This window comes from Callorhinus ursinus, unplaced genomic scaffold (assembly GCF_003265705.2).
Source record: "Callorhinus ursinus isolate GAN/ISIS: 27379988/994484 unplaced genomic scaffold, GSC_fseal_2.0 scaffold25, whole genome shotgun sequence".
NCBI classification, from domain to species: Eukaryota; Metazoa; Chordata; class Mammalia; order Carnivora; family Otariidae; genus Callorhinus; species Callorhinus ursinus.
The window spans coordinates 9,142,555-9,161,486 of NW_027397087.1; the positions used below are offsets into that span (position 1 = coordinate 9,142,555).

An 18,932-nucleotide genomic window follows, 5' to 3' on the forward strand; every position below is an offset into this window, starting at 1 on the left:
CTTGTGGAGATGAAAAAACCATTCAGCCTCAAAAGTCACCAAAAGGTCAAAAAGAGAATAATTATCATAATAATTACAGCAGTTATCACAAACTAACCAATAACTAAGTGCCACATTCTGGGTTTAAAAATTTATATATATTTCCTAAAACCTCATAACTACCCCCAAGAAGTTGGTATTATTATTATTCCAATTTCATATGTGAGACACCTGACAGGTCAAGTAATCAGGTAGCCGTCAGGGAAAGACAGCCCAGAAGCAAACTTGGAGCCGACCGTAAAGCCCATGTGCTGAGCCGACACCCTGCCACCTGCCTCCCAGCTTGTGAAGAGACTGTTCACATTGCTGACCCCGAGCTGCTCCCCACAGCTAGTGTGGTCCATGGCCCAGAAGTCTGTGGAGTGTCTCCGAGGCAACCACAAGGGCCCATGCCACCAAAGCTGGTCTTACTTCTTCCACATGTCCCTCAGCAGAAGAGATGAAGGGGCTCTGGAGTTGCGGGAAATTCAGAAACGTGCCCTGTATTCTGCCATTATATTTCACAAGAAAAAAAAATTCAGCCACTTCCTGCTTGATAAACAGTTCTCTATCTGAAAAGGGTTTTATTATTACTTCTAACGGTTCTCTTCATAAGCAGAATTATCTAGGACTGAGATTCTCAAACTTTGTGGTGTCAGGACTCCTTCACAGCCTTAAAAATTATTGAGAATCCCGGGGCGCCTGGGTGGCTCAGTCGTTAAGCGTCTGCCTTCGGCTCAGGTCATGATCTCCGGGTCCTGGGATCAAGCCCCGCGTCGGGCTCCCTGCTCTGCCGGAAGCCTGCTTCTCCCTCTCCCACTCCCCCTGCTTGTGTTCCCTCTCTCGCTGTCTCTCTTTCTCTGTCAAATAAATTAAAAAAATTAAAAAAAAATTATTGAGAATCCCAAAACTCTAACATGGGTTGTAGTTATCAATGTATACCACGGTAGAAATTAAGACTGAGAAATTTTAAAAATGTGTATTTATTAACTCATTTTTTAATATTAGTAGTAGCCCATTACATGTTAGCATAAATAACATTTTAATGAATAACTATTTTTCCAAATTAAAAAAATGCATTGCTTTCCATTTTTGTAATTCTCTCTAATGCCTGGCTTAATCGAAGATGGTGGACTTTCACATCTGCTTCTGCACTCAATATTTTGATACACTGTTTCGATTAAAGGATATGACAAACATCTGTCCTCACATGGACACAGAGTTAGACAATGGAGGAATATTTTAGAGCTTTTTCAGATAACTGTCCATCTTCTTTGATACCATATGAAAACTTGACAAATGGAGTCTGAAACCTATTAATGAAAATTTCTGTCAAATTAAAGTCTATTAGTCTATCTTACACTTTATTTATTTATTTATTTAAAGTAGGCTCCATGCCCAGCATGGAGCCCAACATGGGGCTTGAACTCATGACCCGGGGATGAAGACCTGAGCTGACATCAAGAGTCAGACACTTAACTGACTAAGCCACCCAAGTAACCCCTGTCTTACACTTTACATGGATTTTTTACTCATGCATGATTTAGAAACTACAAGCACTGGAAAATATTGTTCAGAGTTACACAGATTTTCCAAATGTTGACAAATTTTGTTATAAGACACAGATATATGGACATATATGTATGAAATCATACTCATTATCACCCCCAATGTCATCAGCAAAGTACTGAGAAGCTATCGAGCTCATGGGGGTGGATATAATTTTTCCACAATTCTAATTTTCTACTGAAAGCCCCAGCCTGTCAGCCACAAATATTTCCATTTGTTTTCTTTGACATGACAGATTCCTTTGTTCGTTTTTTAAGAAAACATGTACCAAACACCCAAATGGTGTGCAAAACCATATTCTTGTCAGTCATTCTTTTAAGCAAAACAGATGCTCCATGTAAAAAGCGGCCAGTTCAGCTCCCAGCTCAAACAAGTACTTCTTCCCAAAACAGCCACTGTGCTTCATACCTTGGCACACAGCACTTCTCACTACATCCATTATTAAAAAGAAGTGTTTTCAAAGATCAGGATATAATAAAATAATTTTTATTGCCGCACGAAGAACATCCTTAGGTGAAACTTGGTTTAAAAAAACAGAAACCACAGTGAGAGCGAGCTAGAGAACAACACAACGACTGCTAGAACAGTTACGTGCCAACAAGCTCACTAACCACTACCCAGAACTTACGCTAAGGGCCAGCAGTTCTAGCTACCACCAGGGCAGTTATCAATAAATGTCAGTGAAAAAAAGGTTTAGTGGGACCGTGAACTTAGTTTTGACCTGGTAAACCTTCTGAAAGGATCCCAGGGACCCCTTGGGGTCTAGAGACCACATTTTGAGAACAACTGCTCTAAGGTGACGGCACCACTGAAGTAAACCTGAAGCTGTTAAGACATCTGATGTGAGCTAATCTAACACCTCTGTTTAAGAGAGGAGTAAAATGAGGCCTAGAGGCATTTCCGAGCTCTAAGAAGATGACTCACATCTGATCCCAAGTCCCCTTAATTCCAGCCTCTCCCTGACATCTTATCATCCTCTCTCTTTCCTCAGAAAGACAGTCTGGTTGCAGCCCTATTTAGGTTTGGAATATCTCAAACTTAGAAACCAAGTTAGTTCTTTGGCTGATTCATGGAGGCCCAAATCTATTTCTATTTCGGGCCATAAATAGGCAAGAGTTGAGCCAGAACTGAACTTTCTCTAAGGGTATAGGGAGAAGTCAAGTTTCTAATCAGAGCTTGATTCCCAACTGTCTAAGGCAGGTGGCACTGCTACTCAAATTACCTATGCAGAAATTGAGCCCCAGGAATTAAGGTCTCAAAACTCACATGGTAAACTCATCACAGGGCATGGAATAATCACCACTAAAGTTCCAAGTCAGATTAGCACTAATATTACCAGTTTGAGTCTACACTGTGTTGAGATTTACTCTTACAGTCTAGTTTTCAATTCCCTACCATTTATACAGCAATGACCTATCAAACAAATCACTTTATCTTGGTATTTAGTATTTGATGCTACGAAGAACTGCTTATCTACTGGAGTAAAGAATATTAAACTCTCTTATCTCCCTGCCCTGTACAGTATCTGAGCCTATGGTGGACAGTCAAATCACGGTTGTCAAATGCTGAATAAAATCCAAGGCAAGCTTAATTTTTAAATTATAGTCTAATAGGTGTCACAGAATGGAAATATTCTGGCCCTGAGAACTAAAAATTTACAGCAAGGGCAAGCAAAGTACTGCCCCGGGGCCAAATCCAGCCCTCAACATGTCTTTAGAAATAAAGTTTTGCTGGAACACAGCCACGCCACTCCTTTGCACACGGTCTATGGCTGCTTTTTGCTAAAATAGCAAAGTTGGTAGTCACAACAGAGATCTCAGAGCTTACAAAGCCTAAACTATTTATTTTTTGGCCCTTTTGGGAACAAGTTTACCGACCCCTGATTTAAAGGAAAGTTGAAAAACTCAGAAATGAAATACACCCTCTGCTTTGACTTCTGGTTTCTCTTTCTGACCAGGTGCCTTCCTCTTTCCCTATTCCACCGGTGATGGGTAGTAGAATAGGTGCCCCCAAAATATGCCACTTTGGGATAAGGATTATTTTGAGCTGAAGGCAACTGAGAAGCAGAAAGGCTCTCTCCCTACCTCTAATTTGCCTAAAAACAGAACAAAGATTTACAAAGGTGTCCTTCCTCCCCTCTCTACCGAGGACAGAATTTAATCAGCGGAGACAGCTCTAGATCCTCATCAGCCCAGAGAGGACACCAGGGCAATCTATTAACACACTTCACTTACTCATCCTTACTCCACTAGTTCCTCCATGTGTCTGCCTTCTAACAATTTGCCATCCTAGAAACTCAAAGTCCTTTTCCTTTGTCTTATCCTTTCTCTAAAAATTTGTTGTTCATTTGTTAAGATGTTATATAAGCCCAAATTCCAACCACCCCTTTGAGTAACCCATCACTGAGTGTGCCCACGTGTACGTGTAAATACACATGTTAATACACTTGTTTGGTTTTCCCGTTAGTCTGTCTTTTGTCAGTCCAATTTATTTACATGTTCCCACCCAAGGAACCTAAAATGGGCAGAAGGAAACTGTCCCCACATGCCCTAGAAAGATGTCCTTTTTTCCCATGTTACCCTTGCTCCAGGCTCCACTCTTTCCTTAAGCTATTTACTACAGAAAGTTTACTGGGTTGAAAGTTATGAAATTTAGCTTTTTCTAATACAGTCAAATAATGACAATTTCATATGGTTTAACACACTCTGGCATTAACAGCAGATTTCTACAGACTGGAGCTCCAAGGTATATTATCCAAACACATCAATTTTCCATAAAGAGAACATAGAAATAAAATCACGAAAAGGAAGTGAGGTGCTTTTTCTCCCCCAACAGAGGAAACCCTAACAAAATAAATTTCAAATACTTTAGTTATTATTCTACATTTTTACTGATGAAGTCACATTTGATTGGAGCTTTACTTTTCAAAGTCTGACCCCAACAATTTTGTGAGACAGTTTATAGAAGAGGAAAATGACATTGGAAAGGACCTGCTCAGTCATTCGGCCAAGGAGAAGGAAAGCTGGGCTCAAACCCAGGCCTCCTCTCTCCCAGTCCACCCCTCACAAGTTAACAAAAGTTGTTAAATCAATGGTTCCTAATCTTGTTTCCTACTACCACATCATTCACACAAAAATCTTATTCGCATCACTAATATGTCTTATTTCTGACAGTGAGTCTCCTAGAAGCAAGGAGGGGAGGAACACTCAACCTCACCTTCCAGATCAGGGTAGGGGAATAGAGTCTGAAAAACAAAACAAAAACCCTAGAGATTTTCTCATGCTTCTCCCCACTTTCCCACTGTACTACTTTCAACCCCAATCATTTTTAATGGCCCAGGAATCACTGATTTCACAGTTGTATACTAGCTGACTATCACAATTTTGCACGAGTAACAAGTCACCTCTCTCGAGCTGGAGAGCTGCCACTTACCAACGTCCTTCCGGATCCTATAGAGAAGAAGGTGTCCTTGTTTGGTGCCAACAAGAAGCCATTCCTCTGGAAGAGAAAAGAGTGATGAGAAAGGTCAATCAGCTTTAGTTAAACCCTATTTCTTGAGCTGGGGGTCAGAAATCAAAGGGTCAAGAAAATGAGTTGCTTTTGATAGCTGGTGTTTTGCAAAGCTAAGGAATATTTATATTCAAGAAATGTTTGAGAACCAACCCATCAAAAAAGTATCATCACTGACCCATTACTGACAGAAAATGTCCCTGCCTTCAGTGTTTCAAAATTAAACTGACCAAAAATAGGATGAAAATTTATAAAATTATAAGATGGATAGTGTAAACATGAAACTAGGAAACTAGTATCAAAAACAAAACTAACGGCATCCTTTAAAGGCTTAATGCTTTTACTTTAGGGAAAATAACAAGTGCCAAGAATTCATTATCTTAAAAGATGGTCTAGCAGATAAAAACAAGTATTGACAAAGAAGTGAGCAAATTGGAACCCTCACACGTTGTTGGCAGGAATATAAAATGGTGCGGTCACTCCGGAATACCATCTGGTTGTTCCTCAAAAGATTATACAGAGTCGTCATATGACCCAGCAATTCTACCCCTGGGCATACACACAAAAGAAATGAAAACATATGCCCACACAAAAACTTGTATACAAATGTTCAGGGCGGCAGCATCTGTAACAGCCAAAAGGCAGAAACAACCCAAATGTCCATCAGCTGATGAATGGATAAACAAAATGTGGCAAATCCATACAATGGAATATTAGCCAGCCATTAAAAGGAACGAAGTGCTAATACATGCTATAATAGGGACGAACCTGATATTATGCTAAATGAAAGAAGCCAGACAAAAAAGGCTACATATTTTATGACTCTATTTATATGAAATATCAGAATAGTCAAATCTATAGAGACAAAAAGATTAGTGGCTGCCTAAGGTTGGTGGGTTTACAGGAAAATGGGGGAAGAAATACTAACGGGTATGGGGTTTTTTTTAGGGTGATGAAAATGTTCTAAAATTGTGGCAATACTTGGACAACTCTGTGAATGTACTAAAAACCACTTAACGGTACACTTTAACTGGGTGAACTGTATGACAGGTGAATTACATCTCAATAAAGCTCTTATAAAAAAAAAAGAGAGAGAGATGGTCTAGGCCAGCGGTCCTTTGGTATGTATCAGAATTATTTGAGGATTTGTTAAAACAGATTGCTGGGCCCTGCCCTCAGTTTCTGATTCAGTGGGTCTCGCAGTGGGCCTGAAAACGTCCATTTCTAACAAGTTCCCGGGTGATGCTAATGCTGTTTCAAGGACTGCATTTTGGGAGACACTGGTCTATGCTAAAAGAGGCTCCAAAAAGGGTTTAAATAATTACCCTGATAGATCTATATTAACTCATTAAGGAAATTTAAGCATGTACAGACACTTCTGAGCTTCTGGATACTGTAAAAGGTCATTCATCCCTTGCATAAACTCTCTTGATCGTCTATAAAATACTGGATAATGGTACAAACTGTTAACTTTATTGAGCATGCATTGTGCTCCAGGAAATGCAAAGCACGTATCATATGTTACTTCATTAATCCTCACAACTATCCTTTGAGGTATGTTCTTCTTATAAATACCCATTTTATAGATGAGGAAGTTGAGGCCTAGGGGATAAGTAATTTGTCCAGAGTCATACATGGAGGAAGATGTGTGTAGAAGCGTCAGGATGTAACCACAAGCTGTGATGCAATTATGAAGGCATCCTATGTCAAAAGAATGGGTGTTGGCCAGAGGCTGTCTGAAAGGCACTGGTTGTATTTATAAAAACAGGTCAGAAGCCACATCAGGAACATTTTTCCAGGTTGCTGTCCTTAGTCTTCCAGAAAAATATAGTGATTCTCACTCCTTTTGTGTTTTAAAGCAAAGACAGGACATAGAAAGTAAGACAGTGTGTAAATAAATAAATAAAATAAAATAAATAAAATAAAATAAAATAAATAAATAAATAAAAGAAGGTTGGAGATTTATGTTGGAGAACACAGAAAACAAAAGAACCAAGTTCACAATGCTTGCTTTGTAAAAGATACTGTGCTTAGAGTTCTACTTATATAGATATCACTGTATTGAGCAACTGGGAATACTGAAGTTGATTTTCAGGACACCCACTGCTATTTCAAATATAAATAAAATGAGGTAGAAATTTTTTTAACTCGCTTGTAACATACATAAAAATCTGTAACCAAAAGGCCAAAAGAATACTCACCATCTTCCCCATTCTTTCCTCCCTACTCTGCTCCCCAAATCCCTACCAGTTTCTGTTTTTCTCTCTTTTAACAGCCTCATCTTAACACTCAGGTCTGCAAGGCCTATCAATTTTACCTCTATAGGGTACCTCACAACAGCCATATCCCAGTCCCTCCAGGGACCCCTGTGATGGCCTCAACTGCTCTCACTATACGTGTTCTTCCATGTTTGCTGTACGTTACTTAGAGCACATCTGTGATTCTGTCACACTGGGGCTTAAATCCTCATTAAGCTGCACTACCAAAATATGAAGTCAAACTCATAAGCATGACATTCAAGGGTCTTTCCATTTTTATTGAAATGTTTACTTGCCAATAGATGTTTCTTATCAAATGTCTATTGGTCCGAAAACAGAATCAGACAAATTCACTAAAATTAAAAAAAATTTCAATTGAGGTTTATTTAACCCTTTTCACATTTTCATTTGAAGGTGCTGAGGAAAAAATGCATTTATCATACATGTAAAGTATTGTAACAACTTTCCTTTAAACAGTAAAAGCACCACACACACGTTCCTAATCCTCACACTTGTAAAGGAAAACAGTGCATCGCCCCAGATGCACTAATAGCACACAACCTTGAAGAGACTTGATGTGGTTAGAGAAGTCAGGGGCGGGGGTGAGGGGTGCGGTGCCTGGGTGGCTCAGCCGATTAAGTGTCTGCCTTCGGCTCAAGTCCCGGGATCAAGCCCCGCATGGGCTCCCTGCTTACTAGAGATCCTGCTTCTCCATCTGCCCCTCACCCACCTACTCCTGCTCTCTCTCTGAAATAAATACATAAAATCTTTGAGAAAAAAAAAATTAATTAAAAAAAAAGTCGGGGGGCGGCTCGGGTGACCGAGGACCTGACCCATGTTGGGTCTCCCCATTCTATGACACGTCATCATATAATACAATCATGGATACAAAACACAGAGAATGAGAGACTTGCAGAGCAGACACAGAATGGGGTAGACAGTCCCTTCTGAGATTCAACACAGCAAATCAGAAAGTGGGACACACTACAAAAACAGTGTAGTCTGTGGGTAACATATATATAAACAAATGTGAATCAGCCCTAGAAAATTCCTGACAGCCTAATCCTGAGCCACAAGGTTGGCCTTTATTCCTCCTGCAACGTGAGCAGGTGCTGGGCCATCTTGCTCATAATTACCCTAATGAAGCTCTGTCGAACAGTACAACTTAGTCCAAGCTCATGTGATGAACAATTCCATTCCTGGCCCAATGCTGGTCACTGCAGGGAATACAGAAATGAAAAAGGTAGTGGTCACCTCCCTTTTCTGGGTCATAGGGCAAAAAACAGTGTTCCTTAAAGCATAAGCCTTTTTAGCTGCAACTGAATCATGTGAACTTATTAAAAATGCACATTCCTGAGTGCTGTTCCCAGAGATTCTGACACAATAATTCTGCAGTGGTGAACCTGAAATCTGCATTTTTTAAATTCAATTTTTTAATTATATGATGGATTTATGTAGTTTCAATGCTAAAACTGTGAGAAGTCTAGCTTCCATCCTTGTCCACTCTCCCTGTTTTCTCCCTCTGCTATAGGCAACCATCTTAGTCCTTTTTAGCCTACTGTTTCTTTGGAAAATAGAATGATTGTGTAGACACACATACAGATACACATACATACAAACATGTGCATTTTTTTTTTTTACAGGTTCTGAATATATATTAAAGTCTGGGAACCAGGGTCCAGAATCAGACATGATTTACTGGATATATGACCTTGGAAAAAATGACTTAAATTCTTAGGCTATTCCTCTGCAAAATGGAGTTATTATTTCATAAAAGTTTAATAAAGAGTAGTGCTCAATAAATGGAAGCCATTACTATTAATATCATCATTTATTTATTCATTCATTCAACTGAAAGACTTAATAATTACCCATTATAGGGAACTATTCTAGGACCTACAAATAAAGCAATGTACAAAACAAAGCTCCTGCTCTGAAGGAATTTATTTTCTAATATGGAGACAATAATATAACATAAAATAGCACTAGGGAGCAATCCATGAGAAGAAAGATAAGGCTGAGGAAGAAAATAGCACCTTGTCTTTTATATAGCATCGTTAGAGAAGGTCTTGTTCATTTATGTGACATTTCAGCAGACATCTGAAGGAAATGAGGAATGAGGCATGTAGTATTTAGAGCAAGAGAGCGCCAGGCAGAGGAAAAGAACAAGTACAGAAGCCCCGAGGTAGGTACGTGCTTTGTGTGTTATGGAACAAGGAAGACTGTGTGACTAGTAGGAGAATGGGGCAAGGGGTAAGAGCACAGGTGGGGTAGATAAAGGGAAGGAACCATAGGCCTGATTATGTCAGGTGCGGAAAGCACAGCAAGGGCCCTGGAACTTATTCTAGTTGTGACAGGAAGCTACTGAAGGGTTCTGAGTAGAGGAGAGATGTGATCAGATTAAGTTTTCAAGGGATCACCCTTCCTCTGTGTGGATAAAAGATTGAAAGTGGCACAATGGCAAACAAAGGGTGATCAGTCAGAGGACTACTACAGTAATTCAGATGAGAGAGGTGGTGCTTTCATCAGAACAGAAATAGTGCAGATGGAGAGAAGTGACTGGATGCTAGACTTATCCTGGAGGTGGAGCAGACAAGATTTGTATATGGACTGGATGTGGTGTACAAGAGAAATGAAGAATGATTCCAAAATCATCAGCAAAATGGGTAAACAGAAATGTCATTTGCTGAGATGTGGGATACAGGGGGACAAGCATGTTTTGGGAGAGTGGAATCAAGAACCATTAAGGCCATGCTATTAGACACCCATATGAAGGTGCAGAAAAGGCAGCTGGATTCTACAACTCTGGAGTTTAGGGAGAAGTCATCATCATCAGTATCCTCATTTCCATTTCCCAAGAGACGGATTATGGTGTCTCTCGAAGATTGTCTAGCCCTGCATGATCTGGCTTTGGAAGGTTCCTGGATGAATTTCAGGTAAAAGGGGTAACAACTGGATATAGCAACATTCACTGCTGCTTAAGTCCGGAAACAGTTTTGAGTCAAGAGGTGGTAAATAGCCTCTTGTAGCCCAATACCTACCAGAGCACCCTAGAAGATAATAAGCATTTCTCATGTAGGGTGGGAGATAGAGCTACCTAGCATTTCCAAACCATCTTTCTGAAAAGCTCAAGTACAGGGAATCTTTACTGTGACAAAGTGGATTGGTGAGAGGCTGAGATACATGTACTATTAGTTCCACAGGGTATCAGTCAAGGATTCTGGCAAGCTACGTAAAGCATGGTAAGCAGCTGCATTCACCCTTTGCAGAAGCATTATGTCCTAGGCTGAGGTGGGTACCCCTCCTCCATGTTTCTATCATAGGCAGCATATGCCTCCAGTATCATTTATCTTGTATCATAATCTGTTCCTATGACTTTGTCCCTCACTGTGTGTCCTAGGAGCACAGGCACTGTTTCTTATTCACCCTTTTATCCTTGTCTTTAGCAGAGAACCTGGTCCATATAGGCATTTAATACATATTTGATGGGAGAATTCGGGAAATGTGTCCCTTTGTGCAGTGTCAAGTCTTTCATTTTTTAAATTTCTTTTCTCCTCTATTTTTAATTTTTGCTGAGCATTTAATAACAGAAAATGGAGGTTTTCTTGAGATATCTGGAGGAAGCAAGGTTCTCTCCTTAACCCAAGGGACTAGGACAGCTTACTGTGGGGGTGTGATTTTAAAGAAGCCCGGGGTTGCTAGAGGCAAGATTGTGCACATTAGCATGAAGAGCTGTAGTGAAAGCATCCTACTGAAAAGGCTGTGAGGAAGTCTGCAAGACTGCCTGGGTGGCAATGTCCGTAACTGATGCAGAAGATGCCAGCCACCACCAGATTCCACCAGGCCCATCTTGGGTACCTAACTCAGTATAAGATCTGATTAAGAGTTCTGAACCACCTTTTTATGGCCCTTGATTTCTAGCAACTGGACATTAACAAGAAAAACTGAAATTATTTGTTTGGTCTTTCGTGACTGTTATCAGACACAACCACTCTAAGAGCATAATGTTCACAATTAAGAGTCAAGGTTTAGAGCCCTGAAACCATTCGTATTCTAGAGCATACAAGAGATGCCGGACCCTGCTTTCTGTACTGGCCAATCCCAAGAGGATTACACAAATTTTTAATAGGTTAGGTTTCATGACAGCCTCAAATGATGCTCTTCTACCTACACAGTTAGGTAGCTTGGGCACTTTGAATATAAGGCAATCAACCACTTGGCTAGACTGAGTTTAGAACAACAACGTGAGTTACCTACAGTAATGAGAAGTGAACAATGAGTGATCACTAAGGGAAAAAAAGCATATGGTGTTAACGCATTTAGTGCCCCCCAAATACTGTTGTTTTTCATCTAGAAAACAACAGAATCATCTGGACAAGTCAGGCCCCGGGCAAGTTGAAAACTCCCCAGTGCCTGCCCCTCCAAACTGAAGACTTACTGGGAATCGAAAGGAGCCAAAGCTGAGCAGTCAATGAAAAGCCCAACCTTCAACTCTGTACCGAAAGCAAGAGTCGCACCTAAAATGACTGGGTCCCTGAGGATTGCCCAAACAGTCCCACTGCGCTGTCTATATACAATACTATGCCTTCCCTCATCCCAGGTTTCTTTCGGACAGAGTCCGACCGCAGTTCATACATCCAGATGCCTGTCCACTTTCCCAGCCTTGTGAAAGGTCCGAACAGCTTCTGCGCTGACCCCGCCTCGGCCCCTCGGGCCCTCAGCTCACCCCAGGCAGCCAGACAGTCGATCTGCAGAGGCAGCTTTTCTAGTATTGGCACTGGCTCGAAGGCGTCGTGCATGGCGGCGAGCAGTCACCACAGCAGTCTCACCCGGAATGGGCCGGGCTGGGCCTGGGTCGGGAGCCAAAGGGCCAACCGTGAGGCTGGACCGAGACCCCAGCTACAGGCCGTACGACAACACAGCCATCAACACCGGACTTCCTGCCGGCCTAAGCCCGCCTCTTCCGCAGAAGCCCCGCCCCTTCCGCCCCAGCGCCTTGGAGGAAGGCGCCGGCGCTTGGGTCTCCGCCTACCCCCGGGACCCAAGTCACGGAGCCGACTAGCGATATGGGATTTAACAAAAAAGGGGGAAAAAAATCTTGTAACTGTCTCAGGCAGCGAGTTCGGGCTTCGGCTTGCTAGCCAGGATGGAGAGCCGCCATTTAGGAAGTTAGCTGTGACGTTTACTCAATCTCCAGAGGCTTTTTCTTATCTGCAAAAAGATGGTAGTGTTCCGCGCTAACCTAGCGCTGTGGCCGCTTAGCAATTCTTGACCCACTCTAAACACCCAGTAAATGGTGGTTTTTGCATTACCATTATAATCTCAACCAGTTCAAGTATCTTACCCTTTTTTAAAGGTTGTTCTAGGACAGTAATTCTCAAAGTGTGATCCCTAGACCAGTAGCATCACCACCACCTGGGAACTTGTTAGAAATGCAGTCTCAGGCCTCATTCCTGCCCTACTTGAATCAGAATATCTGGAGTTGGGGGGGTTCAGCAGTCTGTGTTTTAGTAAGTCCCCAAAGTGAGTCCATGCACTTTAAAATTTGAAAACCACCGCAATGAGGTGAATATGGCAACCCCGCCCCCACAGGAAATAGAAGGTAGGTCATAAAAGTAAGCATTTGGATCTAAAGCAAAAATGTTAATGAAAAAAGGGGTGAGTCTATGATAAGAAGCAAAAAAAAAAAAAAAATGGCCTTGGTCAGTTTATTCTCCCCTCCTTCACTTCATTTTTATACAATGGCAGTTTCTTCACTTGTAAATTAGGATAGTTGTCCCATCTTTACCAAATGCTATGTCTGATAATCTGGTGAAATATTTTCAAGGTGTTAATACTAACACAAAAATTGCTAAATAAATCAAGTGTTGTGGGTGATTTTCACCACAGAAAATTGAACACCTTGAAAATTTAGAATTGCCAGCTGCTGTCCTCGAAGAAGGACTAATACCTAATAGTTTCAGGCCCAAGGACTAAGAACTAAATAGATCAATATAATACTATAAATTACTTCAGAACCAGTTTTAAGAAATAATACACTATATCTAATCACAGTGACATAACCCATTAAGAGAAAACAGAATTATCAAGTCCCAGCCTACATAATTTACTATACACTCCTGCTTAGACAATGATTTTTTTCCCTAGCCTTAAGTCAACATCTAACCACCATCAGAAAATATTTGACCAACTATCTTGCTGCATTGTAACTCTTTTTCACTTGCTAAGTTTCAGTATGGAAGAACAGAAGCACACAATAGTACCAATAGCCTTTTGCTAGTGGGTTAACCTGAGAATAGAGTCAGTTCTTCATATTGTTCCTTAGTGATTTTTTTTTTAAATCACCACAGCAAACAGCTATAGAGAGATGTTAAATAAATGTAAACACTTTCACTATTTTATGAGTTAGTAAAGATTGCGGTCATGTGGTCCCTGGTTTCACAATAAGACGATGTAGAACAAAAACCATGGAAGGAAAATTCCCCCAAGAGTTTAGAAGGAAGAAGGGTCTTTAGAGGCAAGTCCGAAAAAAAATGAGGAAAATATATTAATTTTGTTAAGACTTTTTTATATTAAAAAGTGGCATGAACTTTCTACGTAGAACAAAAATCTTGGGAAGGCAAAATTGGACAAAACCATTAAAACAAATATAGTGCTTCAAATGAATCCCATCACCTTGTGATGTCTCTTATAAACAGTCTCTAAACCAACACCAGGTATAAGAACAGTCAATCCTAAAGAATGAGCAGCAGTCCAGGGCCTCCATACTACTTCATGCAGGAAAAACTGTTTCAATTAAGCCAGAAGGACCTGTTTCCTTTGTATTAGCTCCTGCTTTAAGCATTACAGTTCCTTTAGCAGGGCGCTCACTCATAAGCACTTAGATGGAGTGCCTCTTTGCATCTAGTGCAACACCCAGTGAATGGCATGAAGGCAAACAAAGCACTGCCTAGGATTCTGCAATGCTGCTGCCCTTGGAAGCTTACAAAACAGTAGTTAAAAGTTCTGGAGTGTGCACCGCATTGCCAGCAATGGGATGTGTCACAATAGCAGATGTCAAGAGTTAAGCTAATATTTCTCTCTAAAGTACATCTGAAATAGAAAAATCTTTAATATACACCATTTGTAAACAAAATTGCACTTGATTTTTTTTTAAATGATCTGAATCATACTGTAACAGGTTTCTTTCTTGCACACTCTTCTTTTTGTTTTAAATCATCAATAGAACCATGGCTCCTTAACTCAGGATTCTTTTTGTCTTCAAGCTACCTCTGCAAGACGTAACCGTGGCTTCTCAGGAAACGGAAAAATAATTAACAATTTCCCCATCACCTGTGTAGCTCCCTAAATAAATTAAAATTATAGGAAGTTGCTCCTGGAGATTACATATTATGGCATTGTTGTCATAGTTCTTTAGAAGATGTTAAACTTTTTAGTTTGATAGATTAAACAATTTAAACATTATAGAAGGCTCAGGAACAACACACATAAGTTGCATAAACATCCATGTCTGGGTGTGGGAAGAAAAGGGGCATCAATGTTGTAAATAAAACACTTGTAGATTTTTCTCATCCTATGAACTTGTTTTCAGTAAGATGTTCTCCTTGTTCTGACACCTCTCACCAGCTCCAATGCACAAAGGTCAAGGAACAGATCAGGTTTCACTGCCTCCTTTAATTCCATGGAGTGTAGAAGATTAACACAGAAGCTGATCTCTTCCCAGATATTGCCCATCTTCAACTGCACATCTTCCCTTTTTTTTTACTCCATTTTGGACCTTTCAAAGTGTGTGATCATTCGTTCCTAAGGAAAAAAGAAAAAGTTTTTTCTAAGCATTTTAAATGGTCTACATTCCAAATATCTTCTACAAAGATGACACACACACACATTTCCCACAGGTACTTTTGCTTATGTCCATTAAACAGTTAGAAACGGTTCCTAACTGGGGTGCCTGGGTGACCCAGTTGGTTAAGCATCCAACTCTTAATTTCGGCTCAGGTCATGATCTCAGGGCTGTAAGATCAAGCCCTGCTTCAGGCTCCGTACTGGGCGTGGAGCCTGCTTAGGATTCTCTCCCCTCACCCCCTCGCCACCCCACCCTGCTTGCACTGTCGAAAGAAAGAAAGAAGAAGAAAAGAAAAAAGAAAAAAGAAAAGAAAAGAAAAGAAAAAAGAAAAGAAGGAAGGAGAGAAGAGAAGAGAAGAAAAAAGAAAAGAAAAGAGAAAAGAAAAGAAAAGGTTCCTAACTATCTGTGAAGATTTGGAACATAGATGTCCAGGCCCCACCCAAGATTAACTGAATCAAAATCTCTAGGTTTCTGGAAATTAAATCACAGATCAAAAGGAACTATGTATTTGAGTCAAAGAAAATGAATAAATAAATATCTACTTAAGATTAAACTTAAATGAAAATGTGTACCTCCTGATTCACTAATTTAACTTGAAGAAAAAGTCAAGGATGTGGACAAAGATTTATCCGGAAACATTTCTACTGCAAAACTCAAAATTATGACAAAATAGTAGAAAGAATTAAATGTCCAAAAATATAGGACTGCGTAAACAAAATTATGGTATATCCTTATAATGAAATATTACATATTCATTAAAATTACATTTGATTAAAAAAAAGTTCTAGAGATCTGTTGTACAACAATGTGCATATAGTTAACACTTTGCACTTGAGAATAATAAGAATGGTAGATTTTAGGTATTTTCATAGTTTTTTTTAAAAAGCATGTTAAGGCGGAGCCTGGGTGGCTCAGTAGTTAAGCATCTGCCTTAGGCTCAGGTCATGATCCCGGGGTCCTGGGATCGAATCCCACATCGGGCTCCCTCCTTCTCCCTCTCCCACTGCCCCTGCTTGTGTTCCCTCTCTCGCTGTGTCTCTGTCAAATAAATGAATAAAATCTTAAAAATACCACCCAGGTGCCCCCAAAATAAAAAGCATGTTAAGAGGCATCTGGGTGGCTCAGTCTGTTGAGCATCCAAATCTTGGTTTTGGCTTAGGTCATGATCTCTGGGTCATGAGATTGAGCCCCATGTCAGGTTCCGCGCTCAATGGGCAATCTGCTTGAGATTCTCTCTCCCTCTCCCTCAGCCCCTCCCTCAACTCATGCTCTAAAAATAAACAAATCTAAAAAAATTAAAAAATAAAAAGCAGGTTAAAAATTATGTCTGATTAGAAAATAGTACTTAGGGGTCCCTGGGTGGTTCAGCCGGTTAAGCATCTGCCTTCGGATCAGGTCAAGATCCCAGGGTCCTGGAATTGAGCCCTATGTTGGGCTCCCTGCTCAGTGGGGAGTCTGCTTCTCTCTCTCCCTCTGCCCGTGCCCCCCCACTCATGCTCACGAGCGCACTCATTCTCATTCTCTCAAATAAAATCTTAAAATAGTATTTATAGTATGCCATTTCAATTAAGAAAAATAATGTACTATCATTAAATTTCTTTCCTTATGTAATTTTTTTAATCTTAAGAGTTAATATTTTTCATTTTTGTTTTGCTTCATTTGCTAAAAGTACTTATCACAAATTTATACTGAACTCTGACAGAACTGTAAATATATTTTCAAAATGATCAATTACATCAGCTAATCTATCCTTTTCACTTTTTTTCTTAGAACTACTCCTCCTGAAGCTCTCTGGTCTGCTCCATTGTGGACTGGATGCCCTCCAAGACTGCTGCCCAGCTATCACTCTTGGAGTTTCTTACATCATCATCCTGGGAATTTATCCTTGCCTCTCTGTTGGACCCTTATTTCCTGGATCCCAAGTCTTTTTCTTTTTAGTTCTCTCATTTTGTAAAGAACACTTTCTACTACTTTTCTGAGAATGCACACATAGTATGTTATTTTATTTCCTGCATGACTAAAAACATCTTTATTTTATCCTCATATCAACAGTTTAGTTGAATATACAATTCTAGGTTGAAAATAATTTTCCTTACAAATCAAAGACATTGTTCTATTATGTTCTAAATTGCAAAGTTGAGGCTGGAGAGTCTGATGCCATTTTGATTCCTGGTCCTTTAAAACTTGTTTCTCTTATAATTCATTTAAGTTCTCATTCAGTTGTTGAAAGGTTTTTGCACAGGGAAATATGAACAGATGGGTGAAGTCAATACCACCAAAAATACTATAATAATCCTGTATTGCCATGAACGGCCCAACGGGGTTTTACATACTCAGCCTTCTCTGCCTGAAATATAGCGGTGGCTGGAGAGCTAAAAGTCACAGGGAAGTCCCGAGGGGAAACTATTAGCAGATGCCCTCAAGAGGGAGATTTGGGAACTGCAGAATACACCATAGAAAGCAAAGTGTTACAAAGAAAGGTTAAGTTTAATTCCGCATGATAGAGTTCTCAGTTATTTCAATGCACAGAACTGCTAAGGAATTTGACATTGTGTGCTACATCACACAGCAGGTCAGTGGGAAATGAACAATCATTTTTTAGCAGCCAATCCAAAACAATGAGTTAGAATCAGGCAGATGCTTTCAAAGGGCTTCCTAAAATCAAGAGAGTCTAGAATAACCTAATATTCAGAACGAAAGACATGTCCTCCAGTCTGATCATATAACTTAGGAAAAGAAATAGGGGACGTGTATAGAAAGGAAACATTCTTGAATATATGAGTTCTCATCTTAGTATTTCTATTCTCATCCTTTTTCAACTATACCAACTACAGTTCTTCAGGGCACTACTGAGTTAAATAAAATTCCCCTGAACAAAGGACCTATGATTCCCTATTAAATCATCAGACCCACAGTTTATGCACATGATCTGATTACTAACCTCATCTGAATCCAAAAGGGCTGGAAGTGCTCTGCAGAGAGAAAAACACCAAAATCAACAACATAAAGTCATAAATAGTTCGTAAAGGAAAGAATTATGAATACAGTTTAAAGCCTTTTTTATAATTATCTAGGATCTGCATCTTATTAATGGCCATTTCAGGAGAATAAAAGCATATACAAAAACAGAAGATTATTGGAATTGTACAGAAAACAAACATGTTCTGCATTGTGACAGGGCCAATGTTTAATTAAAAATACAGTCATGAGAAGGAACTAAAAAATTCCAAAGAATTCTCCCAATGATTTTGGGAAGATGTACAGCTAAATCTTTCTAAGCAGAAATGTCATCTAAACAATCCTGATTACTTTTGATTGTATATCATTTGTAACTTTTATTTAACATCTTTTTAACATTTTTAATATTCTTTAAATAATTTAATCTATAAGCATTCTCATTAGCATGTTCTTCAGCTCATTCACTTAAAATAATAATAGCAAGACTAACTGAAATAGGATTCTCATAGTAATGATTCAAAAACTTACACATCTGTCACAGAAGAAGGAACATTCTCTTCTACCCACTTCAAATCATCTTCCTGCTGGGAACGTACAAATACCAGTTGTTACTAAAATGCCCCAAATAATACATGTCAAGTGAGGATATACAGAGGTCTCAAAATTTTTAAATTTAATCTTTTGGGCATTCTGAAGGAGTCTATTCACACAACAAATGGGACTGCTAATAATTTTAAAAACTATATAATCCAATATGTTAAAAAACTATGTCA

At 39.7% G+C, this 18,932-nt stretch overlaps 2 protein-coding genes across 5 annotated transcripts in view; both read right to left on the minus strand.

The window, feature by feature from the left end:
- Positions 1-12,329, minus strand: part of VPS39 (VPS39 subunit of HOPS complex) — a 48,585-nt gene extending 36,256 nt beyond the window's left edge. The window contains exons 1-2 of the mRNA XM_025883624.2: positions 12,082-12,329; positions 5,020-5,085 (exon numbers count right to left, since the gene is read on the minus strand). Of these exons, the coding sequence (XP_025739409.1) occupies positions 5,020-5,085; positions 12,082-12,154 (139 nt within the window). The 5' untranslated portion in view covers positions 12,155-12,329. The remainder of the gene's footprint in view (positions 1-5,019; positions 5,086-12,081) is intronic.
- Positions 12,330-13,902: 1,573 nt separating this feature from the next.
- The window catches only part of TMEM87A (transmembrane protein 87A), a 43,782-nt gene continuing 38,752 nt past the window's right edge, over positions 13,903-18,932 (minus strand). For 2 of the 4 annotated variants that reach the window (XM_073876871.1, XM_073876870.1), the window contains exons 18-20: positions 18,688-18,740; positions 18,143-18,173; positions 13,903-15,158 (exon numbers count right to left, since the gene is read on the minus strand). In XM_073876871.1, coding sequence (XP_073732972.1) covers positions 15,117-15,158; positions 18,143-18,173; positions 18,688-18,740 — 126 coding nt within the window. In that variant the 3' untranslated portion in view covers positions 13,903-15,116. Of the gene's footprint in view, positions 15,159-18,142; positions 18,174-18,687; positions 18,744-18,932 lie in introns of all 4 variants that reach the window. The other 2 variants (XM_073876869.1, XM_073876868.1) reach the window with 1 other exon arrangement.